The sequence below is a fragment of the Erpetoichthys calabaricus genome, chromosome 2, assembly GCF_900747795.2.
Source record: "Erpetoichthys calabaricus chromosome 2, fErpCal1.3, whole genome shotgun sequence".
Classification (NCBI taxonomy): Eukaryota; Metazoa; Chordata; class Cladistia; order Polypteriformes; family Polypteridae; genus Erpetoichthys; species Erpetoichthys calabaricus.
In genome coordinates this window covers 53,904,986-53,920,449 of record NC_041395.2, presented here as the reverse complement: position 1 = coordinate 53,920,449, position 15,464 = coordinate 53,904,986, and the positions used below count along the sequence as shown (strand labels likewise).

The 15,464-nt window shown below is 37.1% G+C and overlaps 1 protein-coding gene across 41 annotated transcripts in view; it reads right to left on the bottom strand.

The window, feature by feature from the left end:
• The window catches only part of ano1a (anoctamin 1, calcium activated chloride channel a), a 380,680-nt gene that overhangs the window by 48,148 nt on the left and 317,068 nt on the right, over window positions 1-15,464 (bottom strand). For 29 of the 41 annotated variants that reach the window (XM_051923706.1, XM_051923680.1, XM_051923684.1 and 26 more), the window contains 6 exons: window positions 14,868-14,942; window positions 10,690-10,891; window positions 4,405-4,516; window positions 4,094-4,151; window positions 2,928-3,028; window positions 2,396-2,541 (listed from right to left, as the gene is read on the bottom strand). In XM_051923706.1, coding sequence (XP_051779666.1) covers window positions 2,396-2,541; window positions 2,928-3,028; window positions 4,094-4,151; window positions 4,405-4,516; window positions 10,690-10,891; window positions 14,868-14,942 — 694 coding nt within the window. The remainder of the gene's footprint in view (window positions 1-2,395; window positions 2,542-2,927; window positions 3,029-4,093; window positions 4,152-4,404; window positions 4,517-10,689; window positions 10,892-14,867; window positions 14,943-15,464) is intronic. The other 12 variants (XM_051923669.1, XM_051923693.1, XM_051923698.1 and 9 more) reach the window with 5 other exon arrangements.

Sequence of the window (15,464 nt, the reverse complement as noted above, 5' to 3'; positions counted from 1 at the left end):
AAAACTGATTATTGCTGGTTCAGTATGCATCACTGAGATGTATTTCTGATCATGTATACCACGTATAATAATAGTAATCATGTCTTTCCTAGTACTGTAGTTTTAATAGCCAGCAATTTATAAATTATCAAAGATGCCTATCTAAGCAAAACTTAGAACATCTAGTGAGTGCAGTTTTCATTTCTCCCAGGGATGGACGACTATGGACTCTAAACCAAATTTTGGGTGAGTCTGTATGACTGGCAAGGCTGAAGACAGGCACAGTGGAATTTTGATGATTATAAATAATATTTGTATTAAAAAATTTCAATATCATACAAGGCAGCTTGCATTACATGTGTTTAGCAAAAGAGCACAAAATTAACATGATATCTGAAAGATAAAAGCTTTTAAACTATAGATATACTATAGTAAAATGTTAGCAGTTACTGTCCCATTAATAGCACACCCAGTGCATTCCTCAAGAAGGCTACTGTATTTGTCAAAGTGATCCTTTGAGATTTATTATCTGACAGGCCATCTGTTAGGTATGCTACTGTAGCTGTACTATTAGTAGAATGTTTAAATATGTTAACTCTTATGTGAAGACATAAAAAGTCAAAGAAGAATGCTGGATGAACTCTTTCAAATGGGAAAGTTGTTAAACTTCATGGGCTTTATATACTTTAGATTAGTAAGAACACCAGCCAGGTGGAGTGAACAATGAAAAGCTGATATGATCCTTCAATTTTTTGAATTCCTAGACCATAAGTTCAATTGCAAAATATGAATCTACAGGCACAGCGGTCAGGACCGGGGTTCATATGTTATTATGCTTATTTATCATGTCAGATCTCCAAAGGCTCTTAATTGGACTGACCCATGCTCTCAGTCACAGTAGGAGCACGTGGCTTGTATATAAAGGCTCTGTACAAAGTTGGCATTATTTACCATGCTTTCAAGCAGCTTAACATCCTCAGAATTCTTATGTGTACCAGTAACTCCAACAACCAAAGCACAAAATCCTCAAATTCAGCTATAGGCCTAGATGGCGACCTGCTGACCTGTTGGCCAAGGTGTAGGCCATGTACAGGACAAGTGTGCTGGCTTTGTTTCCACCACTGTCTCAATGAAGAATCTTTATTTAACCTCACTGTCCAGTGTTCATCATTTTCTCCCCACTACAGAATCAGGGATCTCTACTGAAAGCAATACGAACAAGGCAAGAACCATCTGTAGATGCTCTATTCGTGTCCACATTCGCGCATATCCTCTTGCTTAGTCTTAACTCTTATTTAGAGATCCATGTGAGCAGTAAACACCATAGCTCTAAAAATCTTGTGGATATAGTGAGAATACTACATGGACAATATCTAATTGGCAGTTAAACCAATATCTACATGACAGATGTGCCCCCCCACTCTGCCACTGAGTAAGTGTACTCCAAATGTTAAAATAAGTTTACAACTGAACAATACTTCTGGATTTGTTTAGTATCTGAGAATGATGTTCAATATATATAACATAAAATAGTTCTCCTGTTAAGGCTACAAAACCTTTTATTTTTACCCGTTTTACATGCAATTAACTGTATCCCTTTTTTAATTAAAAGGTAAATACGGATCATCTAATAAATAAAAGCATGTCAGAATACGTTTGTGTAAATTCCAGGGAAACACAGGCAATCCATAAAATTTTACATTTCACCAATAAATGTGATAAAAGTCAAGCTAAAATTCAAAACACCTCCGGTTATTATTCTCACTATAAGCCAATATCACATTAATAGGAGACTACGCAGAAGGGGAATATTATTAGATGAGAGATTAATAGATGACTGTTTCTGCTGGGGTGTGAATTGACCTCTTCAGTAAATTCATATGTTTGTACAATATTTCTAATGAGGGCTGATGAAGGTTACAAGAATACCCAGGAACAGTTATTAATTACACTTGGGCAGCAAACAAATCACAATGTATGTGTTAAATCAATTTTAGAAGGCAAGTCTTTTTTTTTTCCCTCATTTATATTTAGCAAACAAGAACTACATAAGCTGATAGTTATACCATTCGATATTGCCTGCAAGAAGCCTAACAAACATGATAAACAGATATTATACAGTGATAACAGTTAAATGAAGAAAAGCTTTTCTTGGGAAAAGGGTTGTATATATTATTTTTACAACAATATTGTTAGAAAACACCTTTTCACTTGTATATACCAATCAACGGAACCCAATCGCCACACAGAACACAAAACTATTATTGTCTTTTTGAATAATGGCTGCAATAAGACGTGCATTTGTTAAAGCATGGGAACTTGTCTGTAAAGAACAGAATTAAACAACCACAGTAACACCAAACTCAAAGGAAGACGCAGATGTTAATGACTAAGTTAGTAAGTTCAGTTGACTTACTCATTTCCATGTACTCTGGAGTAAGGCCTACAAATGGCTCCAAATCATAGTCGGTCTCGTAACGCTGGAGTTTCTTTTCCCGTTCCTCCTCCTCCTGTGCTGACTGTCGCTTTGACTTGATGTACCTAATCAATTTCTTCAGTTTGCTGAAAATGATAATACATGACAAATATTATTGTATTTGCCCATACACTTTTGAACTATACTGACTTAATCCAGTTTTAAGGTTTGGCTCCTCATGATCTTTATTATGGCACATTCAATTTTAACAACCATTTATAAGGATTTTACTAAAACAATTTATATGAAACGAAGTGTAGCCACTACTTGATTGTACAATGCTGTATCAATTAAAATCAGGAGAGTGCAGAAGAAATGCTCACTTTGTAGTCCACTAAAGACAGGGTAAGCTTTAAGTGCCACTCTAAAAGGTTCTACTTGCAGGTCCATAGTTACTGAATGAAAGTTTGTCCAAACTGTGGCACTGATTTAAGATGGCCATTTCAGAGGGTTTCATGGTAAGACTACTTACGGGATGCCGATCTCAAACAGGTTGTTCTGGATGAGCTGTTTTCCCAGCATGATGATACTGAGTTGAATACAGAGTTCCATAAGGCAGCCACCAGGAGCACACTGTCAAAAAAATAGAAGGAAAAAATTAAAATAGACAAGAGATACTGTAAGTCACAATTAGCTGAGAGACTCGTCTGTTACCCACCCTAGTAATAATACAGAACTGATTGATAATGGCATAGGCAATTGACTTTGAACAAGAAGGTAAGTAGATAGATAGATAGACACAGACAGACAGACAGACAGACAGACAGACAGACAGACAGACAGACAGACAGACAGACAGACAGACAGACAGAATGAATAAAGATACTTTATTAATCCCAAGGGGAAATTCACATACTCCAGCAGCAGCATACTGATAAAGAAAATATTAAATTAAAGAGTGATAACAATGCAGGTATACAGACAGTCAATATCTTTGTATAATGTTAACGTTTACTCCCCGGGTGGAACTGAAGAGTCGCATAGTGTGGGGGAGGAACGATCTGCTCAGTCTGTCAGTGGAGCAGGACAGTGATAGCAGTCAAACTTGGCATACTTTTGGAATTTAGGCACAATATTCAGGTTTTCTACATCACCAGGATAAAGTAAAGGACTTTTTGGCATATGTCTGTGCTCACTTTACTACTCTGCACATTTCGGCAGTGGCTCTGATTAATCCTTCAAGACAGAGAAAAACGCTGCAATACCATAAAACGAATCTCCTCCCTCTGCTTTAGGGTAATAAATATGAAGGTAAGCTGTACTGGACAGACCACTGTAGACCTGCACTGTAACTGTATCTACTATCAGTCACGATATTTTAAGCATTCTGCTTCACACTCACAAATTACCAAATGAATGCACTTGAGTATTCAGAATTAGCATGGAAGTATACAGTAGACATTGTGAAGCAACTTTTAATTCTAATATTTTCTGTCACCAAATATACTAGACATCTACATTTAATAACTTCATTGTGATGATCAAAATACATTCTATATATTGTCCTATTATATGGGTTAAGAATTAGTTCACTTTTCAATCCCTTACACTATGGAACACTCTGAATCTAAACTGAGAAGTGCAATAGCAAATTATGTCCCAAATGAGTGCTGTATACATTTAAGAGTAAAAATTCACCTCTTCCATTCGGAAGGACTTAAAGGCGTAGACGTACTTCCCTGGACGACCAACAAACCTGTTCAGGAGAGAATTAAAATAAATAAATAAATAAATGATAAACTTGAAGAACTTGTTAATGATTCTGTTTTACTGGCACATGCCTAAAGTGAGTAGATGAAATTGTACAAACCTGCTACTGAAAAACTTGGAAGACAGAATGAATTACAGATTTAAAATGTATAAATGGGTGTGAAGTATGCACACTACAATGCAATCCATTCTGCAAATCAATTAAGCAGTTATGCATTGAATGCACTCAGAACACCCACCTTCCTTTGAAGAAAGCCACATAAATGATAGGTGTGAAGGCGTTCACAAACTTGAGGATAAATGCTTTGAATATCAGTCGCTCCTCAAAGCTTTTGTCTGTCTTTGGAACCTCTGTGGAATGCAAGTAAATGCAAAAGCTTGAAAAAGTTGATTTATATGCAGCCAACCTCATAATTAATGTTAGTTTCTATACACCAAGTCATTAGTTATGATTCATAAAATTTTATGAGCTCCTGTAATTTTGACTACCAAGGCACTGCCTTTGTTTCACACATTATCACACATTATCACACAACACAGGAATGCTGTTTTTTCAGTAACTGAATTTCTCAACTTTGCTGGAATAAATAACTGAATTACTTAAAAATGAAATCTTTCATAGAGGCCTAGGGAGAGTGCAGAGGGGCCACTGCTTTCTCGAAATGCTTCCTGGCCTTGTAGAGTTCACATGTTCTGCCAGTGTTCACATGGGACTATTAACCAGATAATGGACATTTTGCTGGGTTGACTGCTAACTCTGAATTAACCTGGTATGACTGAGCATATCCTACAATAGAATTAGGTTTCAAAAATGGATGGATGGATTAATAATTTCAAAAACTGAGCACCTTACATCTTCTAGTTGTATAGAAAGCAAAAAAAAACCCCAAAAACATATGCAGTAAAGTAGCCTTACATATTTGTGTAATAGTTTGCTTATTTAGGGAAAGATCTGAATTGTTCTTACTGAAGTATTAGCATATTCAACATTAAGCATAATTTATTCTGCAGAAATGTCAATAAAATGGTAGCTATTGTAATACACAGCATTTACAATATGCTTCATTTATTCATATTTACTCTCTATATATAAAATCCTAAGCCTAAAAGTGCAATGATTTTGTGCAAAGATTTTATGTGATGCTTTTATGTCACGCTTTAAATCAGGCTTATTTTAAAACCTACATTAACATGTTTGGTATCAATCTTTTCAGAGTTTATCGAACTTTAATGTGATGTTGTTAGAACAACGGCCACGGTCCGATCACTTCTCATTCGTGTGAATGCTATTGTCAGACACAGTTCCTGCGTTCTCAGCTCCAAGCGGGGTCGGAAATAAAAGACAAAGAGTAGAAGACAAAGTAGAATGTCCTAAAGAGGTTCAAAAATGTTGGCGCGATATACATGCAGAACAGGTTAGAGATTATGAAAGTACTAAAATTCGAAAGTCTCAAAAAACCGATAGTGAAGATCACATTAGCGCTAACACACAGAAATTATTACTCAGTGAAATAACGGAACAGCGAAAAGAGATTGAATATATGGACATAGGTGATAGGACAGAAGTATGTAGATATTGTTTGGCTTTAAACTTTAAGTCAGAGATTTGTAAATCATTTAATTTGTGTTGCCATCAGGGAAAAGTAGCGTTTCTTCCCAATGAAGAGGCATATCTGCGAGAATTAAAAGATTTGTCATTTGGTGAAAGTGAAATCCACATACGCGAGCAGCAGAGACGTGAAATGGCTAGGGTGAAACACAGGCTGAGGGGGGGTTGGCGAGCGAAGCCCCCTAGTAACAACAATAAAATCCTTAACACACAACTATTGACATGCACCACTCTTAGAACAATGCAAATGTTTTAGTGCTGACTGGCCAGTTTTTACCTCCTCTTAACAACTACATCATTAATCCATTCAGGCACGTGTTACATGTCTCGTGTTACCAGTTTCCTTAAAGCTGGTAGCGTCTCACAGCATATGTAGTTAAGTTTTACACTAATGTTTAAAAACCTCATTATGACCCCAAGCACAGTTAAGTTTGAAACTGGTCATTGCTCATGGAAGTGGAGTGAAAATAATGAGCGGGGAAGGGTTTAGACAGAAACATTAAGCCACAGCAGATCTGCATTATTAGCAGACATGTTTCTATATTCAATTCACAAGTCTGACTTCAGTAAAATTCAACCGCAATCCTATCTACAATATATCCATCTCTAATGTGAAGTCATATATCTTTCTTTCAGTACAACTAGGTTCACCTAACAACCTCACAAAAGAGTAATACATGACCTTGAGGTAATAGAGGCTGATCAAGCTTGGGATGTTGCAAATGCAGTTTGAGAACAGGGTCTTGATTGTGTATCTTCCTATTCATTTTGTTTGTGACCTTTTTTTCTAAGCCATCTTCTTCATCATCATCTTGTCCCACTTCTAAGTGGGGTCAATGTGCTTGATCAACCTTTTAAAAACATGGTCTCCAACAAGCAAGCAAATCAGCCCAAATTGGTGTCAGTGCTAACCCATGATAAATCGAGTGGGTTAGTGTCAGAAAGGGCATCTGGCTGTAAAACGTTAGCCAAAACCTTAATAATGGAATAAATCAACGTATTATACGTTGAGTTTGGGAGCATGCACTAATAAAACTCATTGGCACACCTAGCAGCCGGGCAATGGGTGACACCTCAGCACCACACTAGTCCGAATGGAATGGAACAGTGTGAGGTCTGTACTGCATCATACGCAAAATTCACACTTGAATAATTTAAGAATCTTTTGATCATGTTAATCTGAAACTATGAAGGTCATAATATCCTTATAAATTTGTCTAGAGTAATGAGGCTACCGTTACATATTTTAAGACAAACCCACTGCAGTATACTTTACCCCTTTATTTCCATCTTACGTCATTGTATGAGTGCTTCTCAGGAAATCCCTTATTGCCCAAGTTTGAATTTAGTCTTCCCAACATTTAAAAAAAAAAAAAAAAAAAAAGACTGTCTGCAACCTATTTATTTTTTTGTTTAACAAAATGATTTTCAGGAAAAAATCTGTTTTTATTTTAGCCTAAAAAAAAAACAAACATTTGATTTAGTAACAACCTTAAGGATTCTAACTCGGCGGGCCCATGCATTAAATGCTAACATAGCTAAAAACCAGCCACAGTTTTTAAACTCTCCATAAAGATCACGATGAAATGAAACTCTCTTCATATTTTCAATTTATCGATGTTTAGCATTTTCATCTTCCCTTTGATGGCTCCTTCCTCAAGTCAACACTAGAACACCACGATTTTAAACTCAGTCTTGGAACAGTAAATGTAATAGTAGTAGCATTATCACATATACTACCACTACGGCTACTCCTACTAGCTATGAACCCTGGAGAGGCTAAGCTTCCCTGGTCAGTGCTAAGGTGTAGTTGCTGTCTGATACATCTTATTCTCCACCTGTCAAATTCATTCCACACCTAACTGGCTGAGCTAAAGGGAATGTTCTCTAGCCACGGTGGCTGATATTTTTGTATTTCTGTCGTATGCTGGCATGTGTGGCTGTTGCACTGGAAAAGTTTGGTACATTGATGACTGTTATAATCTGTCCATCTATCCATCAATCTTCCTAATCTATTTATCCAGGACAGAGTCGCAGGACAGCTGGAGCCTGTCCCAGCAATCATAGGGCACAAAAGAGGAACAATACACGGTTCATCAAATTTTTACAGAATCAAATGAGTCACATGTCTTACACTCTGTGAAGAAAGTTTAACGGATATTCTATGCCTTTCAAATGTCAGAGGATGGGTGGATGGCACTTGGGAACACATTATTATTTAACCAGCATTGTAAGAGGCAATCTTAGAAAGTTATGGTTAATGTAAAAAAGTCACATAAGTGTCTGCTAACATCAGTTTCTCATAGCTACTTAGATTATGTGCTAATCTTTTATCCCCTGCAATTTAAGTTTCTTAGCTATAATTGTTAAAGTAGAGTGTTTGTTAAGCCAGGTTGGGAACAGTGTCACTCCTAGAAGCATGGACTGTTTGATTAGCTTACAAATAGAACATCAGCATACAGTTTTTTGACTGTCTCCTGACCTTTCTACAAACTTTAATGAGCATATAAACATTTGAAAGTATGACCAAATATTGAGAGAAATTAAATAAGATAAGTAAGCCTTAAACTTTGCAATATCAATTTTTCTTTAATTATGTGTGAACTGTTTGCTTTTGAATATTACTAAAACTTTTAAAACAAAGACCTTGGATTGTGGAATTATTTGACCATGTGTCACACTATTGCCTGAATTGTTCTATGAAGTAAGCTACAGCCGTAGAACCCTAGACATATTGGGAAAACGCAGCTACAAGCACATTACAAACAGGTGGTAAATGCCAGATTAAAAATGAAATAGATGAAAGTACAGTTTTTCAATAGAGGAGAAAAGGGAAGAAAGCACAAAAAAAATCTACCTGCATAATGTACTGGTCCCCAGTATTACAAATTCCAACAAAATGAGTATAATTTTTGGTTTGGTGGGCAAAACAGCAAACCCAAAACTTAAATGACCACAAGTAATATCTGAAACTAAGAGGAAGCACACAGCTTATTCATCCAAGATTCATCATAAGATTCCTTCACTAGGGCTTACCAGTCACACAAAGACAATTACAGCAATATGGGCCATCCAGAAAGTAGATGAATGTTAGGTGTGACACTGTATATGTTACTGATGTGCTGACATTACAGAAATGTGTATAGTTATACTCTATTGGTGTAACTTTGACTTCAAAAGTCATGGGGAGAAAACACAAATCTGTTAACATGTGACAGACACATTTCTTGACTTTTTGGGTTTACGTGTCAGAATTCAGAATGAAAAGTGTCTATTGTTATCTATACTTTGATCACTCTGCTGCAAATATGGAAACCAAGCTAGAGGCAGCACAGGTAGGGCTGTAACAGTAGATGAAAGCATAATGTGTTCATTTCCTCCTTTCTCCTCCATAACCCAGAAGTGGCTGACCTGGAAGAGGATTCAAATCCTCCCCTTGGCTCTGTCCAGCATCGCATTCATAAAAAGGATCATCAATTCTTCATGGAATGTCTAATGACCCCGTCAGGTGATGAAACAGGCTCACCAGACAAATTAACACTGTCATGCCATAGCTGATGCTGGCAGTAAACTAAAGCAATTGGCTATTCAAGATGTATCTAACCACATCGGTATTAGACAGTACTAAATTTAAACTCTAACCTTTTTCCTGTATTCATTTACATTATATTAAATTGGCTTCAATGCTAATCGGTTTGGTTACAGATACATTTTGGAAAGTAATTTAGGCAAGTAAATGCCTTAAAGATATTATAAATAATTAGCAACATTGATATGATATTACAGTGATCCCCCACCTATCGTGGAAGTTACGTACCAGACCCATCAGCGATAGGTGAAAATCCGTGATATAGAAAGACCATATAAAAAAACATTTTTTTTTTTTTATAGTTTAAGCCTTAAAATACACCTCCCACATGCTTTAAACACATGTAAACTTGTAATGGCGAGTGACGTCCACGTAACGCTTTCCTTCCCGAAGCATATCCAGGAGTTTTACCTTCGCCTGAATGGTCAAGGTCTTCCTCTGGCACTTAGGCTCACTACTACCAAAAGATTTAGGATGCTTGGGAGCCATCGTAGGACTTAAAACAAAACGAAAAGTTCACAAAAAGTTTGCTCACAACAATCGAACCACAAGCAAGGTACGTGTTACGCAGAGATTAAACCACGTTAGCAGCAGCCTAAGAAAATGAGAACCCCACTCTGATTGGTTGAGTCTCCTCTTTCAGCCAATAACGGGCCTTGTAAGAAATCATCTGGGTACTGTAACGCAAAACTCTTTGTCTACCGTAGTGTACAATGTAAGTATAAAATTAGATATGTTCCACAGAAAAATCCATGATATCGCGGGGGCGCGATAGCTGAACCGCAATATAGCGGGGGATCACTGTATGACAAATGCATTGGGAAATGTTCTCTTTCTTAAAAAGTAGGGTGGGCATGTTCCTGTTACTTTGATGCAAATTATGTCTGTTTTCGTATACCGTGGAGTCTTACACTGCAAAAATCGAAGTCAACGTGAAACATTTATCACGAGAGAGAGCAGTTACCATAAGAGCAAAACAGATTCTACTTGAAGTAAAATCAAATCATAATCACAGTAGAAGCCCATGAATCATTAATAATACACCTGTACTGCCTTTAAATGTGATAACCTTCAATCCATTTTGTGAACCAGTCTGTTTCATTACAAGAATGATGAGGGCCAGAGGCTACGCTGGCAGAACTGAGTACACAGAGAGAGCCGATCTTCGATGGGACAAAGCAAATCTTTTTTTTGCTTTTTCATTTAAAATTCAGAACTCTTCACTATTTCAAAGTCTGCTCCTTTAGATATAAATTATTGCATGATGCTCAGATTTGGTTAATGGATTAATCCATACAATGCTGATAAAAGACAACATTTAATTACCAATCACTGTTAGCCATCTAGCAATCGAGCCGTAGACTTCATCAAGGATAAGGATGACCACCAGATTGATGATAACTGCCGTAGCTGTGACAGTGACCCTCACATTAGACCTGGTGGTAGGATTTGGACTCATTGCAAGTGCTGCGGCTGTGGATATCCTGTAGAGTATTACTCCAAACACAATTGCAAAAGTAAGGCCAATCTGAAAAGGAAAATCAAACAAAATTATGAGGAATGCTATCAAGGTTTAAAATTCAAATTGACTGGTGGTACAATAAAATCCTGTCACTGCAGCATAGATAGCGATACATTACAAAATCCTTATTTCATTCTTCCTTTCCAGGAATTTTTCACTTCCAATAAAAACCTCAGCACATTTGAAATGCATCATGTGTGCCAGATGACAAATGCCCATTAGTTCTTGCTATTGCTAATAGTCAAAACACTTGTGTAAGCTGCACTTAACTTCACTGCCATATAAATGGAACTTACTGCTCTGTGTGCACAAACTTAAGTGGAAGGTTAGAAGAGGACAAATGATCTACATAAGCAGAAGATATCTTTTGATTTATTATTGTGCGGACCCAGTAAAATACCAGATGCAACCTGAAAACCTAATAAGCATTCCAAGGTTTCCTATATAGACATTCAAATAGCCATATGCTATAAAATTAATACTGATCCAAAGACTACATACAATGTGCTTGTTTGAAATACAACTGTCAGCATTGTTACATTTAAACTACATATTCCAGATGCGCCATTACAAGTGTAACGCACAGTCAAGAATTCCTTCCCTTCACTTGTACTATGCTGAAGGTACCATATAACTCAACACGAGAGTCTTTTTAATTACTTTTGCTATGAAATGTACATAATAGGTCAGTTTTTCGTCACAAAATATATTTTTTACCGGCAACTCTTACTTCCATTGTGTAATTATATCAAAAATATTTATGACTGCTATGTAAACTTTACATTCATTTATATTAAACCTCATTTAATTTTTTTCCATGCTGATTTGTTGGGATTTTACAGACTACTTACTAAACCACAAGGCTTTCTGTCATCTTAATAATTACACCTTACTTAAAACAGGAGCAGCATTGTTTTTATGGGGTCCAATTTAAGGGGTTAAAGAAAAGTATCTGGCACCTCAACCCAATGCTGTTTAGGAGTACCATTTGAATCTTTAATTCCTGTCTCTCACAGTTTTAGCCTTTCATGGGACACCTTAAGAAAAGCTTTTAGAATAATAAGAAATAATGCTGCATACTCTACAGTAATTAAATGATTCTGATGCTTAAAAGAGTCTAGGAGACTAATGAAACTTGATTTTTCCTGTCTAAACCCAAAATGGCAGATGGTTCGCTACCACGGCTGTACTTGGAACCATTTATAAAAGACAAGATGAAGCTCCATTACTTTGACATAACAACTACCTAACCTACAGTACATTTACCAAGGTAAGCAGAATAGTTCTTCTCTTATACTGTACTGCAGGGGTACTCAATCACGGTCCTGGAGGTCTGCAGTGGCTGCAGGTTTTTGTCCTAACCCGGTTGCTTAATTAGAAAGCAATTCTTGCCAATAATTTAATTCCATGGCTCGTTAGTGCTTTTACTCTGCTATGTCAGGTCATTCTCATATCCTGGATTTTCTTCCTCTTTCTAAGGATATCATCCGAATGATCTGAATGCTAAAATGGATGAGTGATTCTTAGTCCTTCACTTTTTTCTCTTCAGTTTCCTTCCAAATATTTAATTAAACCAATTAGTGCACGATAAATACAGAGGTGTAAATAGTAACAAGCTAAATGGAGAAATGCTGGTCTCTTTTGTCATTTGCATATTACTGCTAATAAGGAGCAATTAAAAACCAAGACTACAGCTGCTTAAGACTAAAATAAGCAATAGGGGTTCAAAATCTTAACGAGCGAGACAACTAAAGTGAAGCAGAAGTGTTATTTGAGCAGTAAGTGCTTCTTATTAAGCAATTTGGTTGGAGCAAAAACCTGCCGCCACTGCGGACCTCCAGGACCGTGATTGAGTACCCCTGCTGTACTGTATGTAATGTTTTCTAGGTTTCAGCTTTAGAAAGCTTGCCAACATTAGATTACATTTTGAAAAGATAATCTTTATCAATCCCAAGGGAAAATTAAATGCATACAGCAGCAAAAACATAAAAAGCAAATATACAGACTCACAGGACAAATAAAGTCAATCAATCAATAGATGTATATTGTACAGGATTTGTAAAATAAACTTGGAAGAGTATAAGCATTTATTATGGGATGTCGTGAAGAATCCCTGAATTGACTGATAGCAGCGGGCAGACAAGATCCCAAGAGGCGCTTCTTAACACACAGTGGTGGAGTGAGCCTGTGGCTAAATGTGCTCCATGAGAGTACCCCTGGTGGGGATGGAGGGGATTTTTCTTTTCCACAGCTGTTTCCAGGGTTAGCCCTGTGATGCAGCAGGCTTTCCTGATAAGTTGGTTCAGGCATTGTGTGTCACTTAAACGCATGTTGTTTCCCTAAGAGACCCCAGTAAACAATAAAGGCAGAGTGGTGGCTCTGAGGCTAGGGATCTGCACTGCAATCGGAAGGTTGCCCGTTCAAATCCCGTAAATGCCAATAGGGACTCTGCTCTGTTGGGCCCTTGAGCAAGACCCTTAACCTGCAATTGCGGAGTGCTTTGAGTAGTGAGAAAAGTGCTATATAAATGCAAAGAATTATTATTATTAATATGCTGGCTACTACACATCAGATTGCTGCAGTCATCAAAGATGAGACTTCCCTCAGAACATACAATCTACTCTGACAACTTTTTTTACAGTGCAACTGTGTTGTCAGACCAATCCAGTATTCGGTTTATTGGATGTGACCTTCCAGGTACTCGTCTACAGCATTTCCATGTTCTCCCCTTGAATGGTTACTGGTCTCCAAGGCACTATGGCATGCTGGAAGTCCACTACAAATCTTTTGTCTTGCTAATGTTGAGTTGAAGGTGGTTATCTCTGTACCACAGGACAAAAGTCCCCCTCAAGCCTCCTGTACTCCGACTCCGTTACCAATGCAGCCTACGACAGAGGAGTCATCTGAGAATGTCTGTTGGTTGCAAGTGCTGGAAGTCTGATGATTAAGGGGTAAACATTTCCAAAAAATGCACATGAAGTGTTTGTATACAGCATGTAATCACAGTAGGTGAGCACTACTGGATTAAAAAAAAATCTCTTCTGCATACATATTTAATTTTTAACATTTTCATTTTTAGTATAAGTTACTTTATTATAATGCCCATTTTATGTAGTATTTTCTTAGCAAATTTCAGAAAACATCAACTTTTCTGTATATTTTACACTTTCTGTCCCACCTGTGACCGTCTACAAGTGAGTACGGGTGGAATGGTTGTCCAGTCCGTTTCCTATTTGTGCCTGATGCTATACAGATAATTTCTTGCCTCCTTCCACATTATTTTGGAATTAAAGTGCTTAGAAAATTAATGAAACAATAAATCAATAGAAGCTTAGCATACACTTTTATGTAGTGTAGATTGTGCATAGCGTTAGTGTTTTTGTTAAATATTTTAATTTTGTGTTTAATTGTATTGATGTGTGTGTATGATTTGGAAATAGTAAATGACAAGGGCACTACATAAAATTAAAATTAACCCAATAAGAAAATGACAATGTTAAAAATGATTTTTTCATCTTGACTTACAAAATCGTAGACCTCGTAGGGAGTCAGGACGTTATTACAAATCATGTCCTTTCCTCCGCCCACCCTGACAATGGCAGGCTAATTTATTTTACTTCTAGTTACAGAAGACAGTGAAGCACACTGTTCTATTTATGTAAAAATGCATTGCCAAAAGGAAAAGTCTGGCTGCACAGGCAAAGCACATGAGCTACAGCATAGTACATGAAAGTGCCATATCACAGGTGTTAACATGGAGGAAAAAAGGTACCCACACCTGGTTTCTGACGTTGGGGATTTCATTCTTTGCATGTTGCTGCAGAAGCACCTACTCACCTGGGAGAATCGATTCAGTGATAAGTATCTGGAAAGCTGAATGTCATATTCTCAGACATTACTGCATTCTGTAATGCATAGCTGACTGATCAACGGAGCTGCTGTGTGTGTTTTGTAAATACCACAAAAAAAAAAAAAAAATTACCATAAACAGAATCATCACGATATTGGTTGTATATGCTGGTAGTCTGTCTCTCCAGGTAAGCTTTTCTTTTTCTGTCTGGAAAGGGGGAAAAAAAATGGGAAAATAATGTTAGGAGCCATGACTTAAATAAATAAGTCTGTGCAGATTATTCTAGAAAAAAAAAAACACAAAAGGAAAAGGGTGGGGCAAAAAACACACAAAATAAAATAAATATAAAAGGAGGTATTAAAACTACTCGGGTTCCTTGGTCAAGACTGCAATCTACATGTATTTTAGTCCCAAATATTGAAAGATAATTTGACGTGACCATGTTATATATAGCAACACGGTAACAAAAAAGTTGGATTCCCAGAAACGTTAATGTGTAAAGCAGGAAAAGAAGAGAAAGGGCAGCAGCTGAGGCACACCCAACAAATGGCTTCAACTCAAAGAGTCACAACAAGACAGGAGTTTCTGTTTTCTAGTAATTGTTTTCAGCAGCCGCAGGTGTGTGCTTTGAAGCAGCAATGACAACACACAGCGAGCAGACTCCCCGCTCGAACAGCAAACAACCATTGGCTTATATGTTTACTTGTGCTTCCCTTGAGTAAAGGAATT